Below are 18,060 nucleotides of genomic sequence, written 5' to 3'. Positions count from 1 at the left end.
ATGCCTAGATATATAAATCTAACCATGATTAGCAGATGTCAAGCAGTAATTCTGAGTGTAAGCAATCGCTTGAAATTTTCTAGTCTGTTATTAGAAATTGTTTCGTCAGATCTTGTAGTTTACAAATCACTGTGGTCTGTCCTGTGACATTGGACTCTGAGTACTTTCTGAGTGGAACAAGTCAGAAGAACACCCTTCAGCTTCACCATTGAGGCCCATATGCGATTCATCTTTTCACCTGAGTTTTCTCCTAGGTGATATTTTCACAACATGCCATAAAGGCCCTTTAAGCCACCAGCAAGCAAGAACATACTCAAAATAAATTTGATAGTACTTTTCCCCCAACATTTGGGCATTTTTCCAATTGTAAAATGCTGAAATGTTAGTTTAAAGAGGAGATGAAAATTATTTCCTGGGAGGTAACTCAGGTGAAAAATGTAATTGCATACGGGCCTGGGTGTTCTTATGTCCTGTGAGAATGAGGCCTGAAGCCTGTGGCATGCAGCCTCTATTCTTGCTTTATTCTGAAATCAGATGAGGAATTTCCATTGTAACCACTTCAGACTCAATCCTTTTAAACATTACTCCTGTAAGATGACCATGTTTCATGCATCGGCTTGCTTTGTTCCTCACAGAAAACCTACAGTTGGAGGGAGAGAGTCCAACAGATAGAGTTTTCAGTTTGGAAAATGGTTCTTCACCATTGTGCTAGTATCACTGAGGTGACAGTACACCTGGAAAACAGGAAGGAAAAAAAGCAGCAACTGGAAAGAACCTTTTTGGGATGTGTGTATCATCTTTCATTCCAAGAAGCCAGTATTTATATTGCTACCTCAATGGCAGTGATAATTTGAATAGGAGCCACACATATAACACTTAGGCTGGTTTCACAGTGGGACGTTAAAGTCCCACGTTACAGCAGCCAGTAACGCAGCTTAACTCACAGCACTGTAAAATCAATTGTGCTGTTCACAGTGCCCACGTTGCGTTACATAGTAACGCAGCACGTTTAAACAAAGTGCTGCATGCTGTACGTTATACTGGGCTAAGCAGCGTTAGACTGCTTGCACATGCTCAGTAATGTTGGAGGAGGAGGTCTCCCCTCCTCCTCCGTGGCCAGCCACATGGCTAATTAATATTCACTGCACTGCAGAGACTCGTGGTAGGACTGTAGTGTTGTCAGGATCATGAACGAATCGTTCATTTGATCCGGATCTTTTTTGTGAGTCGAATCATCCGGATCATCACAATGAAAGATTCGGTTCACAGTGGATGTCTGTCTGGAAGAAACAGGAACATACAGAATGTACAGTGCAGGGAAAGTCCTGTCCTGCTAGTCATTTCACCCAGTCTGCTTCCCTAGTAAAATTATTCAAATGATTCGGTTCAAAGATCCGGATCTTTTCAATGATCCGATTCAAATGATCCGAATAGTTAAAAAGATCCCGACTTCCTATCACTAACCTGGTGCAGCTGCTTTGAGAGCTGCATAACGCAGCTCAATCTGACGTCAACACCACCATACGTTGCGTTAGGGGCACGTTATGCGACCATAACGTCTCCTAAAACGCAACGTCTTGGTGTGTAAGTAGCCTTAGTCTTGTTTCCCCATCTTCCCACTATCTGCAGACAACAGTATCACAGGATTAGCTGATTTCGGTGCGCGGCTCTGAGAGCCAAGTGCCGAAACTGGGCGCCCCAGGGCAGCAATGCTATGCTGTGCAGGGCGCGTAGCAGTAATTTGGGGCTCTGGCGGCTGCCAGACCCCGAATTACATCTCCCTCCGAGTGGCAACAACTCGGAGGATGAATAGTATTTAACGCCGTCTTCGAGTTTAGTGGCAGCGGTGAGAGACCTATCATTCAGCTCTCACCGCGCTGAACTGAGTGGCGCCGAAATAATATGCACCCCAGTATCACTGGGATATGAAAGCCACTGCTTTTAAAATAGGGGGTTAAAGGTGAACAAATAGGTTCTTGTTTTAAAATGGAGCCGCAGTTCCGAGCAGGTACCACAGTTCTTTCTTAAATAGTCCATTCTCCTGAAATAGTCAAACTGGTGCTACTTGTTTAAAAAAGCCATATTGATGTGCATTAACATCCAGTATAAACTGCTTTATTGTTTGTTTTCATTTACATCATATTGCTTCTGGCCTTGTCTTATTAAATAAGCCTAGTACACAGTATATCAACACATGTTTCTGAAAATATAAAAACGTGTTGTTGTGTAGAAAATCATATTGCCATGTTATAATTACCAGTATGTTCTTTTTTTTTAATACAGGTGATTCCACAGAAGACTCGTAGTTCTTTTCTCTCAGCAAAATGAGACTGAAGACATCTTTGCTAAAAGAACCAAAGCATATCCTTTGCATTTAAATGCATTTTATAAAAGATCTCTGTAACAATGTGTTTTTATTTTATTTATTTTTTGCTTTCACTAGTGTTATGCAGTTGGCTGTACACAAACTATGGTTTCTTCTAGTAAAAACTGAATTTGATCCATGTACTTGTAGGAACATATGAATATGATTGGGATTAGAAAGGGCAACATGAATATGGTAGGAATAAGATTGGGCAACGGAAGATAAACAAAAGACATTGGGGTTGATTCAAAAAAAGCTGTGCGTAAAAAAAATCTGGTTGAAAAAATATTGCATTCTGTAATTTAGACTTTTGTGTGCTAATTCATAAATATGTTCACAGGTGCAGTAGAAGTTTGGTAATTTACCGAAGCCCATTGTCAGTAACAACAGAAGAGTGTGAGTTGTCTGTGTTGTGACATGCTGTTCTCCATGCGGAGACAGCGTTACAATAGTCAGAGGCATCCCGACATCTCTTTAGATGTGCATGTTGTGTTTCTTTCTATTGGTTCCATGCTCTTGTCAATCATAGCTCACTGAAGCTTCTGCTTCAGAGTCATGGCTCCCAACCCAGTCTCACACAGACTCCCTCTGATTTCGCCACATCATACCTGATGGTAATTTTCCTGTGCTTTACCGCATGTTCTAGCTTTTATGAATTGACATTTACTGACGTGTTGAGGTATTTACCAAACAAGGCGGTAATTTATCTCCGAGCTCCCCAACCCTGTCCTCAAGGCCATCCAACAGTACATGTTTTGCAGGAAACCACAACAATTCACAGGTGAGGTAATCACAAAACTTGCACTGTTGGTGGGGCTTAAGGACAGGACTGGGTAACACTGATTTACCTCACTGCTTTGGAATTTCAGCTTTTCATGCGGTAGCAGCTTTTTTGAATTGACATTTTCCTAAGTACTCGGTAAAGTCAGCTGTTTTCTGAATTACCGTATGTGGTAATGCTTTATGAATCGAACCCTTTATTGAATATTATGCAATTTCACTTTGAGGTTTTATCAGTGCTTGTTGCTTGCCTGCATACAAACAAGTAGTATGTGGGACAAAAAGGATTGTGGGGTAGATTTAACTTCTTTTGTTTTGTTTTTTTTCTATGGTTTCCACTTTAAAAGGAACCTGAGGTGACAGACATATGAAGGCTGAAATATTTATTTCATTTTAAACAATGCACATTGCCTGGCTGTCCTGCTGATCCTCTGCCTCTAATACCTTTAGCCATATACCCTGAAAAAGCATGCAGATGAGATGTTTCTGACAAAAATCTGACTAAGATTGGATGCATGAGTGATTCAGACACTACTGACCAGAAAAATCAGCAGGACTGCCATGCAACTGGTATTGTTTAAAATTATATAAATATGGCAGCTTCCATATGTGTCTCACCTTGGTTTCCTTTTAAGGTAACAATATTGTACAGTACAGTGTTGTTTTGTGTATAAGAATATGCCTGCATAGGGCTATTTACTAGGGCTTTCTGGAATGCTAAATTTAAGTAATTGAAAAATGCAACTTCCATTTTAATATGGTAGAGCTTGAAGAACCATTTTACTGAGTATTTGTCCATATTGTAACATCTGGCTCAGTTAAAAAAAACTCTTATACACCAAGAGCGCCTTCCCACTCTACACGTGGTCTAGTTTTAACAATGCATGCAATTTGGAGATCCGGAAGAAGATCAGACATTGCATAGAAAGCTATGTCTGATGTTAACACAGAATCTGTTAAAATGCAGCAATTTGCATTTCCATCTGGTGTTTGTGTGTGTGCTGTCCCATTCAGTGTGATTTGCATAAGGTCTGCTACTACGCGGAGAAACGCAATTTAACCTTATTGGAGGAGAGCGAAGTCTAATATATAACTTTTATTAGTACATTTAAAATATTCGAAGGTGCTGATATGTATTACTGTGACGTGTATTTCTGTGACGTAATCACCAGTAGATGGGAGAGATAATCTAAATACCCTGGTTTCACACTGCTAACATGCAATATTACACCCACCCCACACAAAAACCCTACGTTTCACTCCCTCAAACGGGGGGGCTTCATCAAGGGGTACTACCCAGAGCTAGAGCGCCAGTGCTAATGTGCAAAATGACATGCTATATACATTCAAACAACATCACATATCATCAGCCTTTTGGCTCTATCAGTAGCTGCTCCCACCCACTCACTAGTGGTTAAGTCACAGTAATACAAATCAGTTTCGAATATTTTAAATGTACTAATGAAAGTTATATTTGAGACTTCACTCTCCTCCAACAAGGTTAATGTTGTGTAACCATTTGAATCAGGTTTTTGTGTATTCTACGCCAAGAAACTTATGACTGTATTCACTAAACTGTAGTAATGAGAATAACATGAGTAAAGTCTTAGTGACTGTGCACTGGCATACTGTGGTAAAGGAGCACACCTACATTGTTTAGTGTGAACCATCCCAGCATGTTTTTTTCTCCAGTTTTCTTTGCAATAATGTTGGTAAATCAGCCCCTGTATTCCGTGTGTCTCAGGAGAAAGTAGCATAACTTTATTTCAGTCAGAGAACCAATGCTGAGACAGCAGGGTTAATTATACACTTATAAACCCAACCACTAAACACGACTTTGACTTGAGAGCAGAGACACCCTTACTTAAAAGATATCTGGCAGATCAGAATGTTCCCGGTCCTCTGGATTTTGCAGAAAAGCATAGATCTGGTCATGATGTGATTGAATAAATAGGCAAATCACTGCAAGACCAGATGTTATATTCAAGCTTTTTAAAGAGAAACTGCAAAATGCAGATGTTGCTGAAAAATATTGTTATAGCCACACTGTCTGTGTTGGGATAACAACAGGAATTAGTGAGTTTCTTCTTCTTTCATTGTCACTTGATGGTCATCAGAACTATGCACTGACCTCACACATTAAGATACGGTATTGTCAACTTGGTACTGCTAGGCATGATGGGAAGTTCGGTCTGTATCTGAAGACAGAGGATACAAGTGTCTCAATAACTCTGCTAGGGTACTACTGTTGGCCAAGAGTGATTATGCCATTAGTATAGATAGAGTAGAGTCCGCACACTTCCAGGTTGAGAAAAGTCCAAAAGAGTTTTATGTATCGACACACAGGTACAGCAAAACGGCTTACATGTTTTGGACGACAGTCCTTACTCATAGCCTAACAAATACTGACATCTTAACAAGACATATACACACATGTGTTCTCCAGGTACCACCCTGAAATGGGTGTGTCTGGGAAAAACTTCAAATCATTAAGATTTAAAGACACAGTAATCCAAGGTTGCATAAAACCCCAGTTGTTACAATAAAAAGACACATTTTTATTGCACAAAATACACTTAAAATCTAAAAAGGATATAAAAAGATATCAGTAGATGAAATGTAAGTCCCACCTCGCATTTAGACCTCTCAGGGTCCTGGTGCCCAGCTGGAGAATCCAGAAGGCTTCTCTAGTTCGTAGTCTTTTATATAGATCACTCTGTCTTATCCGAACAGTGACCCCCTCAACTCCCTGAAATGAAAAACTCTGCATGTTACTGCCATGCACCTCTCTATGCTTTGCAACATTGCTAATATTGTCAGTATTCCATGAGGCAATATTATAATGTTCTGATATCCTCTGTCTGAGGGGGCGTGTAGTGCAGCCCAAATATTGGAGGCTGCAGATCGTACAGGTGACTACATAGATAACTGACTTGGTATTGCAATTGATAAACTGTCGCAAAGAAAATATTCTCTGGTTAGTTATCGAAAATACAGTACAAGAGGAGGAATGGCAGAAACAGTATCTGCAGGTAGAAGTACCACGCCTGTAAGAACCTGTGGTAGACAGCCAGGTCCGCTGTGGACCTCTGGCTGTAGACTGAAAAAGACTGGGAGAAAGGGTCACCACCAATGAGAGGGCCTTTTTATAGACAAATTTACATCCTGGTTCCAAAACCTTCTGTAACTTCTCATCTGCATATATGACCGGAACATGTTTTCTAATCACATCAATAACTTTGTTGTATTGTTGACTATACAGTGGCTTGCAAAAGTATTCGGCCCCCTTGAAGTTTTCCACATTTTGTCAAATTACTGCTACAAACATGAATCAATTTTATTGGAATTCCACATGAAAGACCGATACAAAGTGGTGTACATGTGAGAAGTGGAATGAAAATCATACATTCAAAACATTTTTTACAAATAAATAACTGCAAAGTGGGGTGTGCATAATTATTCAGCCCCCTGAGTCAATACTTTGTAGAACCACCTTTTGCTGCAATTACAGCTGCCAGTCTTTTAGGGTATGTCTCTACCAGCTTTGCACATCTAGAGACTGAAATCCTTGCCCATTCTTCTTTGCAAAACAGCTCCAGTTAAGTCAGATTAGATGGACAGCGTTTGTGAACAGCAGTTTTCAGATCTTGCCACAGATTCTCGATTAGATTTAGATCTGGACTTTGTCTGGGCCATTCTAACACATGGATATGTTTTGTTTTAAGCCATTCCATTGTTGCCCTGGCTTTATGTTTAGGGTCATTGTCCTGCTGGAAGGTGAACCTCCACCCCAGTCTCAAGTCTTTTGCAGACTCCAAGAGATTTTCTTCCAAGATTGCCCTGTATTCAGCTCCATCCATCTTCCCATCAACTCTGACCAGCTTCCCTGTACCTGCTGAAGAGAAACACCCCCAGAGAATGATGCTGCCACCACTGTATTTGACAGTGGGGATGGTGTGTGGCAAACTGCAAACAGGACTTATGCTTTTCTGTTAACAATGGCTTTCTTCTTGCCACTCTTCCATATACCGGTAGGTCAACTTTGTGCAGTGCACGACTAATAGTTGTCCTATGGACAGATTCCCCCACCTGAGCTGTAGATCTCTGCAGCTCGTCCAGAATCTATCACACAATACACACACTGTCTATCTCACCCTTTGCTTAATGGTCCCACAACAAAATTATACGGGGGGGTCACAATGAACAAAATATCTAAATCAACTAAATAGATGCGACCACCCAGGGGATACCACAAAATATCAAAAGCTTTATTATACTCGCAAATGCATAAACAGGACAAACTCCATCCTAAAAACAATTAAAATAACATGTGGAGCGCTCCGTGCAAGCACAACCCAGCATACCACATATACCCCTCAACCACACTGGTACCGGTACCACCTACGATGACCTCAGAGTGGGGAGACAAAGGTAGCCAGGTTTGCTGCATGAACTGTTTCCTCAGCTCACCAGGGGTTCCGATGTTTGTACAACCACTTCACTTTGCTGGAAAAACAACGGTCGGTATCTCACCAGTCCCACTGCGCTACCTCCGGTCAAGTTTCCCGGATGTCCATGTGAGGGTTTTCTTCGCTCACCTGCATCTCAACCCTGCTGCGCGTCCGCAGTGGGGAGTAGCGGTGTGCTAATCCACCAAGGCAATCCCTTCCGACTAAGAGTTCATGGAACACAGAGACGCTCAGAACACATTGCAGGTTGTTGCCCCGCCCACTGACGCGTTGCACCCGCCCACCGCGGACTTCATCAGAGTGTTTGACATAAGGTGGAGGCGGAGATGCCCTCTTTATGCGTATTTGTCGGCTATTTTGCCAGTCCCACACCCACTGCCATGGCAACCACCGCAGCGTCATAGCCAGCATAAATTTACATTTCCAGTACTCCGTCACTGCTGCATTACACTGCATACATTTAGACTCGCTGGGGCCACCTTCTTCACTACTTTTGCCATCAGGAACAACTAGCACATGAGACTCCATCCTGTAGTTTTTTATATGTGTGTATATATATGTCTCTCGCTCATCAAGCGCACCGCGCTTGCTGATCTCACTCGATCAAACTGCATACTTCGCCTGATCGGACTGCGTATTTCACACAAGTTGCAGGAGACTTTCACAGGTACTCTTTACAGAAAGACTTTATAGTCCAATTCTTGATTGAGACCATTTGGGGACAGAGAGTTTAACAAGTAGATCCGCCTGCATTCCTGTTGCAGCAATACCCGTTCTCTGTCTCCACCCCTCCTATTATTGGTCAATCTGTAAATTCCCCTAAATTTAAAGCCAGCTAATGACCCACAATGGACCACACAGAAATGTTCTGTCAAGGAGCTCCTATATTCTCCATTCAATTTTCTTCCACATTTTATGTTACTTATGTGTTCTGATATCCGTGTTTTTAACTTCCAGGTTGTCATTCCGACATAAATCATTGGACACGGACATTCAATACAATAGAGTACCCATTCTGAATTGCAGTTAATGAAGCTGCGGATCTCCCATACTTTTTGTTGCTGGGGTGATCCAAAGGTCCTGCCCACTGCTACATATTCACATACAGTACAAGCACCACATATGTACATTCCATTCGGTACCCTACTACTCAGCCAATTTGATTTCGGCAGTAGGTCTGAATGGACCAATTGGTCTCTCAGATTCGGCGCTCGCCGAGCAACCATCTGAGGATAGGACCCAATTATAGGTCCTATCTGGGGATCAACCTTCAAAATCGACCAATGTCGGGATAAGCTGTCTCAGATCTTACCTCAATTTGAATTAAATTGGGAGATATATCTCGGGTACTCCATGTTTACTTTTTGACCTCTTTTCTCTCCATACAGGAGTTTACGTCGTGTGGCCTGCATTGCTTTTTCAGCCCCCGAGCACAACACCTCATGCTGGTATCCTCGTGCCCGAAATCTATCATACATCCTGATCGCCTCATCCTGGAAGTCAACATCTCGCGAGCAGTTCCTGCGTGTACGCAGGAACTGACCTGTCGGTATCCCATTTTTTAGGTGCCGGGGGTGATGGCTGGTGGCGTGGAGGAGAGTATTCCCAGCAGTCGGTTTCCGGAAAGTTGACGTGTGCAGTTCACCATCAACTCTTTTAATCAGTAAATCAAGAAATGCAATCTCAGTCTTGCTACACATATAAGTAAGACTGATGTTCCGCTGATTTTGATTTAACAGTTCCATGAACTGCTCCAACTCATCCTCACCTCCCCTCCACACCACCAGCACATCATCAATAAAACGAAGCCAGACCCTGACGTGTCGACTAAACATCGGCATTGGATAGACGTCGCACCGCTCCCATTGGCCTAGAGGTAAATGGGCATAGGCAGGTGCGCAGGCCGCGCCCATTGACGTGCCGCGCACCTGCCTATAATAGGTATCCTCAAACATGAAACAATTGTGCTCGAGGACGTATCTCATTGCTCTTACCACAAACTCATTGTGTATTGGTGTTGCAGGGGAAGTATCGTCCAGAAAAAATTCCAGAGCTCGCAGTCCCACCTCGTGGGGTATCGACGTGTATAAACTTTCCACGTCGATTCCCACGAGATTGTCTCCAGGTTCCACCGCCAGGCCATCAATGAGACGCAAAACATCCCTTGACTCCTGTACATAGGATGGCAGGGATGTAACTAAATCTTTGATCTATCCATTTGGACAGTTTTTCAGTGGGACCATTGATTGCGCTCACTATCGGCCTACCAGGCGGCCTGTTGACATTTTTATGGACCTTGGGGATCAAGTATAAAACGGGGCTCGATATGTTTGTGTCTTCAGAAATCTAATTTCCTGTTCATCAATGATTCCTTCCTCACCCGCGTCATCAACCCATTCCGTTACTCCATATATGATTCTTTCATATGGGCTGCTGCGCAGCCGTACATATGTGTTGGTATCAGACAGCTGTCTATTGGCTTCTTCCAAGTACAATTCTCGAGACCACAGGACCACATTTCCCCCCTTGTCACTGGGGCGCACTATAACATCCTCTGCACGCTTCAATTCCTCCAGGGCACATCGCTCACCCTGTGCCCGATTATCGCGTCCAGATTGGGTCCAATCTATCGATCTGAGATCTTGTGTTACCAGATCGACAAAGATGCCCAAAGCCGCATTTGATTGCAGCGATGGCATGTAATTGGATTTATTTTGACACTGAGCATGATCAATCAGCTGGCTCTCGCCGCCCGGTTGGTTTTGACCAGACTCCGTGTCACATTTGGCCTGATCTTTCAGTTCATCGAGTACACGTAGTACCTCCAGATCATTCAGTGTCCATTTTGGGCCATCCAACTCAAGACTACTTTCACCCTCATTCTCATGGGGTAATCTATTTTCTGCCTTCTCTGCATACAATGATTTCAGCAAAATTTTCCGTGCAAACATCTGTAAGTCCTTTTGGGCGATAAAGCCATCGCCACCCAGAACCGGCGAGAATGTCAGCCCCTTGCCAAGAAGGGAAATGTGGTCAGGGCCGAGAGGGAAATCTGAGAGGTTTATAATATTGAGAGCCAACATATTTTCATTCTTTACCTTATTCAAAGTGACCGGGGGATCCGTCACGATTTGTCCTCCACCGGCAATATAGGCTTCAAAGGCTGCTCTCTCTTTTTCTTTCTGCCTCTCCTGTTTCCTTTTTCTTGCTTCCTTTTTTGATCTCCGTCGCTGTCTGCGTCGTCTCCGCCTAAAAAAACAACTGACTTTCCCGAGGTTGACGACGCGAGGGATTCTGAATTCTCCTCACTGTCCTCCACCCTTTTCCCCCCTCTGGGTCTACTGCCCGATCTGGACTGTTGGCTCCCAGGAAGGTACAAAAAATATTCACCCTCCTTCCACTCTTCTAAATCCTTGTGATATTTGGCCTGTTTTTCCTTTTTAATTATTTTCTGAGTACGCTCCACCTCACTTTTTAACAGGTCGTTAAGTTTCACAAACATCGGGTGATCCTTATATACTTCTAAGCCTGCAATACTCAGATCTACAGCCTCTTTTATCTCCTGAACCTGAATTGTCTCCTCTTCAATAATTAGTCCTAACAGCACAAAACCATGCGCTATACACGCAATTTTCCACTTGGGAAGAAACCGGTCATTCCGAAGATGATCGGCTGGGATGACCTTTTCTCGAATCCCCCAGGGTAGAACCGCTGCCTCTTTATAGGACTCTAATGTGGATTCATTCCATTTGCGGCGAAGTAATTTAAGAGTCAATTTCCTGTGTTGTCTACACAGTTTCCTGACAATCTGATCAGTATTGGAGACATCAACAGGTGTCTCTGTGGTTTTAAAAGTGGCCTCAATGTCCAAATGAATTTCATCAGATAATGCATAAGCCATAGCAGCCCTGAGTACAATATAAGCAATTATAAACAATTGGGGAGAGCCTGTCAATTGACTAGACTATATCACAATACACACACTGTCTATCTCACCCTTTGCTTAATGGTCCCACACCAAAATTATAGGGGGGGGTCACAATGAACAAAAAGCTCGTCCAGAGTCACCATGGGCCTTTTGATTGCATTTCTGATCAGTTCTCTCCTTGTTTGGCCTGTGAGTTTAGGTGGACGACCTTGTCTTGGTAGGTTTACAGTTGTACCATACTCCTTCCATTTCTGAATGATCGCTTGAACAGTGCTCCGTGGGATGTTCAAGGCTTTGGAAATCTTTTTGTAGCCTAAGCCTGCTTTAAATTTCTCAATAACCTTATCCCTGACCTGTCTGGTGTGTTCTTTGGACTTCATGGTGTTGTTGCTCCCAATATTCTCTTAGACAACCTCTGAGGCCGTCACAGAGCAGCTGTATTTGTACGGACATTAGATGACACACAGGTGCACTCTATTTAGTCATTAGCACCCATCAGGCAATGTCTATGGGCAACTGACTGCACTCAGACCAAAAGGGGCTGAATAATTACGCACACCCCACTTTGCAGTTATTTAGTTGTAAAAAATGTTTGGAATCATATATGACTTTCATTTCACTTCTCGCGTGTACAGCACTTTGTATTGGTCTTTCATGTGAAATTCCAATAAAATTGATTCATGTTTGTGGCAGTAATGTGACAAAATGTGGAAAACTTCAAGGGGGCCGAATACTTTTGCAAGCCACTGTATGTTGTAATAAAATTTATCGGTCTAACTTCTGATTCCTGAGAAAAGATCCTACCTGAATTGGCTCTTAAAAGGTTTTCTCTGTCTCTAGACATAGATATATTAGATGCCCGTTGTATATCAGTTTCTGAGTATCCCCTCAGTAAAAAAATGGGATTTCAGATTGGTGAATTCCTGTGCCGTGTACTCGTCTGTGGAGCAATTCCTCCTAGCTCGTATATACTCTCCTATTGGTACACCTCTAATTGTATGTTTAGGGTGACAAGAAGTCGCCTGTAAAATCGAGTTTCTTGCACAGGACTTCCTGTAGGTTTTGGTCAAAATGTTACTAGTTTGCGGGCAGCCAAGCAGAGTAATATCAAGGAAATCAATCTGAGCATCACTGGACGCATTGGTAAACTTCAAATTCAAGTCATTTTCATTTAGGTAGTTCACAAATTGGCCCAAAGCTTCATCTGACCCTCACCAGATCATAAGTAGGTCGTCTATGAAACGACCATACCAAACAATGGATTTAGAGAAGGGCTTCACCTCCCCAAAGATGCGGCGCTCCTCCCACCACCCCATATAGAGGTTGGCGAGAGAAGGCGAAAATTTCTCCCCCATACAAGCTCCGCATCTCTGGAGATAGAACCCCCATTAAAGAAAAAATAGTTGTGGGTGAGCAGAAACTCAGTAACCACCTGTAAATAGGCCTGCAATGATGCTGGAAAAGAGATGCGGTGCTTCTATGGGGGCAACATTTTCGCCCTCTCTAGCCAACCTCTATATGGGGTGGTGGGAGGAGCTCCACATCTTTGTGGAGGTGAACCCCTTCTCTGAATCCACTGTTTGGTATGGTCGTTTCATAGACGACCTTCTTATGATCTGGTGAGGGTCAGATGAAGCTCTGGGCCAATTTTTGAACTACCTAAATGAAAATGACTTGAATTTAAAGTTTACCCATGCGTCCAGTGATGCTCAGATTGATTTCCTTGATATTAGGCTACTTTCCCACCAAGACGTTGCGTTTTAGGGGACGTTATGGTCGCATAACGTACCCCTAACGCAACGCATGGTGGTGTTGAAGTTGGACGTCAGATTGAGCTGCGTTATGCAGCTCTCAAAGCAGCCGCTCCAGGTTAGTGATAGGAAGTCCGGATCTTTTTAAGGATTCGGATCATTTGAATTGGATCATTGAAAAGATCTGGATCTTTGGACCGAATCATTTCAATCATTTTTCTAGGGAAGCAGACTGGGTGAAATGATTAGCAGGACAGGACTTTCCTTGCACTGTACATTCTGTATGTACCTGTTTCCTCCAGACAGACATCCACTGTGAACCGAATCTTTCATTGTGATGATCCGGATGATTCGACTCACAAAAAAGATCCGGATCAAGTGAATGATTCATTCATGATCCGGACAACACTACAGTCCCACCACAAGTCTCCTCAGTGCAGTGAATATTAATTAGCCATGTGGCTGAATTTGCCTATAAAAAGGCCCCCTCATTGGCGGTGACCCTTTCTTCCAGTCTTTTTCACTCTACAGCCAGTGATCCACAGTGGACCTGGCTGTCCACCACAGGTTCTTACAGGTGTGGTACTTCTACCTGCAGATACTGTTTCTGCCATTCCTCCTCTCGTACTGTATTTTCGATAACCAGAGAATATTTTCTTTGCGACAGTTTATCAATTGCAATACCAAGTCGGTTATCTATGTACTCACCTGCACGATCTGCAGCCTCCAATATGCGGGCTGCACTACACACCCCCTCAGACAGAGGATATTGGAACATTATAATTGTGCCTCATGGAATACCGACAATATTAGCAATGTTGCAAAGCATAGAGAGGTGCATGGCAGTAACATGCAGAGTTTTTCATTTCAGGGAGTTGAGAGGGTCACTGTTCCAATAAGACGGGGTGATCTGTATAAAAGACTACAAACTAGAGAAGCCTCCTGGATTCTCCAGCTGGGCACCAGGACCCCGAGAGGTCTAAATGCGAGCTGGGTTTTACATTTTATCTATTGATATCCTTTTTAGATTATTTTAAGTGTATTTTGTGCAATAAAGATTGTCTTTTTATTGTAACAACTGGGGTTTTATGCAACCTTGAATTACTGTGTCTTTAAATCTTAATGATTTGAAGTTTTTCCCAGACACACCCATTTCAGGGTGGTACCTGGAGAACACAGGAGTATATATGTCTTGTTAAGATGTCAGTATTTGTTAGGCTATGAGTAAGGACTGTCGTCCAAAACATGTCAGTCGTTTTGCTGTACCTGTGTGTCGATAAATAAAACTCTTTTGGACTTTTCTCAACCTGTAAGTGTGCGAACTCTACTCTGTCTATACCATGGTTGCAGCACTGGTTTCCTGCACCTTCATTTGGTGAGGAGGTAGAGCGGTGATTTCTTTCTCTACTCTGATTAGGCTATTTATAAATGATAGTATCTACACTATTTTTTAATCTTTTATGGTAACCCTAATCATATTAATGTTTTTAATATTAAAAATGAATAATGTGACAAGTAAAATTATTATTTCCAGCCAAGCTGATCACTGACCAGTAATCAACACAGCTATATACAGTGGGATGCGAAAGTTTGGGCAACGTTGTTAATCGTCATGATTTTCCTGTATAAATCGTTGGTTGTTATGATAGAAAAAGAAAATTAATTATATCATATAGGAGACACACACAGTGATATTTGAGAAGTGAAATGAAGTTTATTGGATTTGCAGAAAATGTGCAATAATTATTTAAACAAAATCATTTCTTTTTTGTGGTGCCCAAATTTATGCAACACAAAAAATAAATGAAATCAATACTTAGTCGATCATCCCTTTGCAGAAATTACAGCCTCTAAATGCTTCCTCTAGGTTCCAATGAGTCTGGATTCTGGTTGAAGGTATTTTGGACCAATCCCCTTTACAAAACATCTCTAGTTCATTCAGGTTTGATGGCTTCCGAACATGGACAGATCTCTTTAACTCACACCACTGATTTTCAATTATATTCAGGTCTGGGGACTGAGATGGCCATTCCAGAATGTTGTACTTGTTCCTCTGCATGAATGCCTTAGTGGATTTTGAGCAGTGTTTAGGGTCGTTGTCTTATTTAAAGATTCAGCCCCGGCGCAGCCATAGCTTTGTCACGGATTCCTGGACATTGGTCTCCAGAATCTGAGTCTGAGTGGAATCCATGCATCCCTCAACTTTGACAAGATTCCCAGTCCCTGCACTGGCCACACAGCCCCACAGCATGATGGAACCACCACCATATTTTACTGTAGGTAGCAGGTGTTTTTCTTGGCATGCTGTGTTCTTTTTCCTTTATGCATAATGCCCCTTGTTATGCCCAAATAACTCAATTTTAGTTTCATCAGTCCACAGAACCTTATTCCAAAATGAAGCTGTCTTGTCCAAATGTGCTTTAGCATACCTCTGTTTGTGCTGTGGGCGGAGAAAAGGCTTCCTCTGCATCACTCTTGCATACAGCATCTCCTTGTGTAAAGTGCTCCAGATGATTGAACGATTCAGTTATTCCATTTGCAGCAAGATGATGTAGGTCTTTGGTGCTGGTCTGTGTGTTTTCTGTGACTTTTCTCACCATTCGTCGCTTCTTATTATCCGAGATTTTTCTTGGTCTGCCATTTCGAGCCTTAGCTTGAACTGAGCATGTGGTCTTCCATTTCCTCAATATGTTCCTAATTGTGGAAACAGAGAGCTGAAATCCAGAGACAGCTTTCTGTATCCTTCTGCTAAACCATGATGGTGAACAATCGTTGTCTTCAGGTCATTTGATAGTTGTTTTGAGACCCCATGTTGCTACTCTTCAGAGAAAATTAAAAGAGGAGGGAAACTTACAATTGACCCCCTTAAATACTCTTTATCATAATTGTATTCACCTTTGTATGTATGTCAGGGGTCACTGAGCTTACCAAGCCAATTTGCGTTCCAATAATTAGTTCTATGGTTTTGGAATCAATAAAATGACAACAGTGCCCACATTTATGCACCTGCCTAATTTTGTTTAAACAATTATTGCACACTTTCTGTAACTCTAATAAACTTCATTTCACTTCTCAAATATCACTGTGTGTGTCTCCTATATGATATATTTATCGTAACAACCAACGATTTATACAGGAAAATCTTGACAATTTACAAGGTTGCCCAAACCTTCGCATCCCACTGTATAATGTGCATGAGAAGAAGTAAAGCATGTATGTTTTTTGCTGGTAAAAGATGGAGTTTCTTTTTTAAACTTTTTCCTTCTCTGAACACACATGTTGACCTCCTTAATCCCATTGTACATAAGGAACTGGTTAGCTGCGTGGGCTGGACCTCGGCTGATGAGCTGTACTCCTGCAGTGATGACCACCAGATTATGAAATGGAATTTGTTGAATGGGGAGACAGCACTGGTAGTAAAACTTCCAGATGATACCTATCCTATCGACCTGCACTGGTTCCCCAAGAATGTGATGAACAAGAAGCAAGGACAGGCAGATATCTTTGTGCTGACTAGTTCTGATGGTGAGTGCTCAATGATGTGAGCTTTATAGGTGTGTGAGGCTGGTAAGCTTCACATGCACAAGATTACAACTTCCAATGATCAGGCTGCATACAGGGGAAACAATTATCCACCCCATTCAGTCAACGTCTAATGCTGGGTACACACTATGAGATTTTCTGGCCGATTTACAGTCGGATCGATTATTTCCAACATGTCTGATTTGCTTTCCGATCGATTTCCATGCACTTTAAAGCAGGAGGATTAGCCATACTATGCCAAGAAAAAAAACACATATATAGGTAGATAAATACCTGATCTACTTACATAACACATGTATTGTACTGTCCACGTTTTGATTTCAGTGAATTTTATATAGTAAATAAAGAGAATTTTGTTCCTGGTTGGAACCATGTCTTTTGCCCACAGCTGAGGCTAAATACTTTTTTTTTTCTTTTGTCCTCCAATCGTTGAGTCACCTCAGCCTTGCTTGTAAACACAAGTGAGTAGGGGATCAGGTTTCAGATAAGCAGCCAGGCAGGGAAATAAATGGAAGAGGAGAAATATATTACAGATAAAAAGGACCCCCAGCATGCAACTGTTTGACACTGACTACTAAAGGGCCAGTGCTCCTAAAGTATGTGATAATTCCCAAACCATAACAGCAGAAAAACTTTTGAAAGTTTTGAATGCAGGATTAGCATCTTTATCACTTAATACACTCAGACCAGTTGCTGTTGAAATTAGATTTTTTTTATGGTGACAATACTGCTTTAATCAAGTAAGATCACTTCACCTGTGACCAGGGCTGTTCCATCATAATTCCAGCGGGCAGCAAGCACGGCCCCAGAGTGAGCGTCCACACTTTTCTCCACTCGGCCCGCCTTAGAGATGAAATGAAACTTAATACACTTAGACCAGTTGCTGTTGAAATTTGATTTTTAGTATGACAATCCCGCTTTATTAGGAAATCGATCGGAAATTGTTCGGAAAGCAAATCGGACATGTTGGAAATAATCGATCTGACAGTAAATCGTTCAGAAAATCTCATAGTGTGTACCCAGCATAATGGGTGAGATGCTATATCTTTTGACATGATATATATTTGCATCTGTGTGCTATATTTGTGGCGATGTTGTTTTTGTTGTGCCCAACACAGTAATGAATTTTGGAACAGGTGCCATATGTTTTTACGTCTGTTTTTAAAGGAAAACTTAAGTCAGGAAAAAAAAAAAACCATTTACTCACCCGGGGCATCCCTCAGC

At 42.1% G+C, this 18,060-nt stretch overlaps 1 protein-coding gene across 2 annotated transcripts in view; it reads left to right on the top strand.

Moving 5' to 3' along the window:
* IFT80 (intraflagellar transport 80) overlaps positions 1–18,060 on the top strand; it is a 160,018-nt gene that overhangs the window by 9,209 nt on the left and 132,749 nt on the right. For both annotated transcript variants that reach the window (XM_068280931.1, XM_068280930.1), the window contains exons 2-3: positions 2,284–2,364; positions 16,600–16,818. In XM_068280931.1, coding sequence (XP_068137032.1) covers positions 2,325–2,364; positions 16,600–16,818 — 259 coding nt within the window. In that variant the 5' untranslated portion in view covers positions 2,284–2,324. The remainder of the gene's footprint in view (positions 1–2,283; positions 2,365–16,599; positions 16,819–18,060) is intronic.

The sequence above is a fragment of the Hyperolius riggenbachi genome, chromosome 4 (assembly GCF_040937935.1).
Source record: "Hyperolius riggenbachi isolate aHypRig1 chromosome 4, aHypRig1.pri, whole genome shotgun sequence".
Taxonomy (NCBI): domain Eukaryota; kingdom Metazoa; phylum Chordata; class Amphibia; order Anura; family Hyperoliidae; genus Hyperolius; species Hyperolius riggenbachi.
The sequence above is the reverse complement of the archived record's forward strand: the minus strand, read 5'-3'. Positions and strand labels throughout refer to the sequence as shown.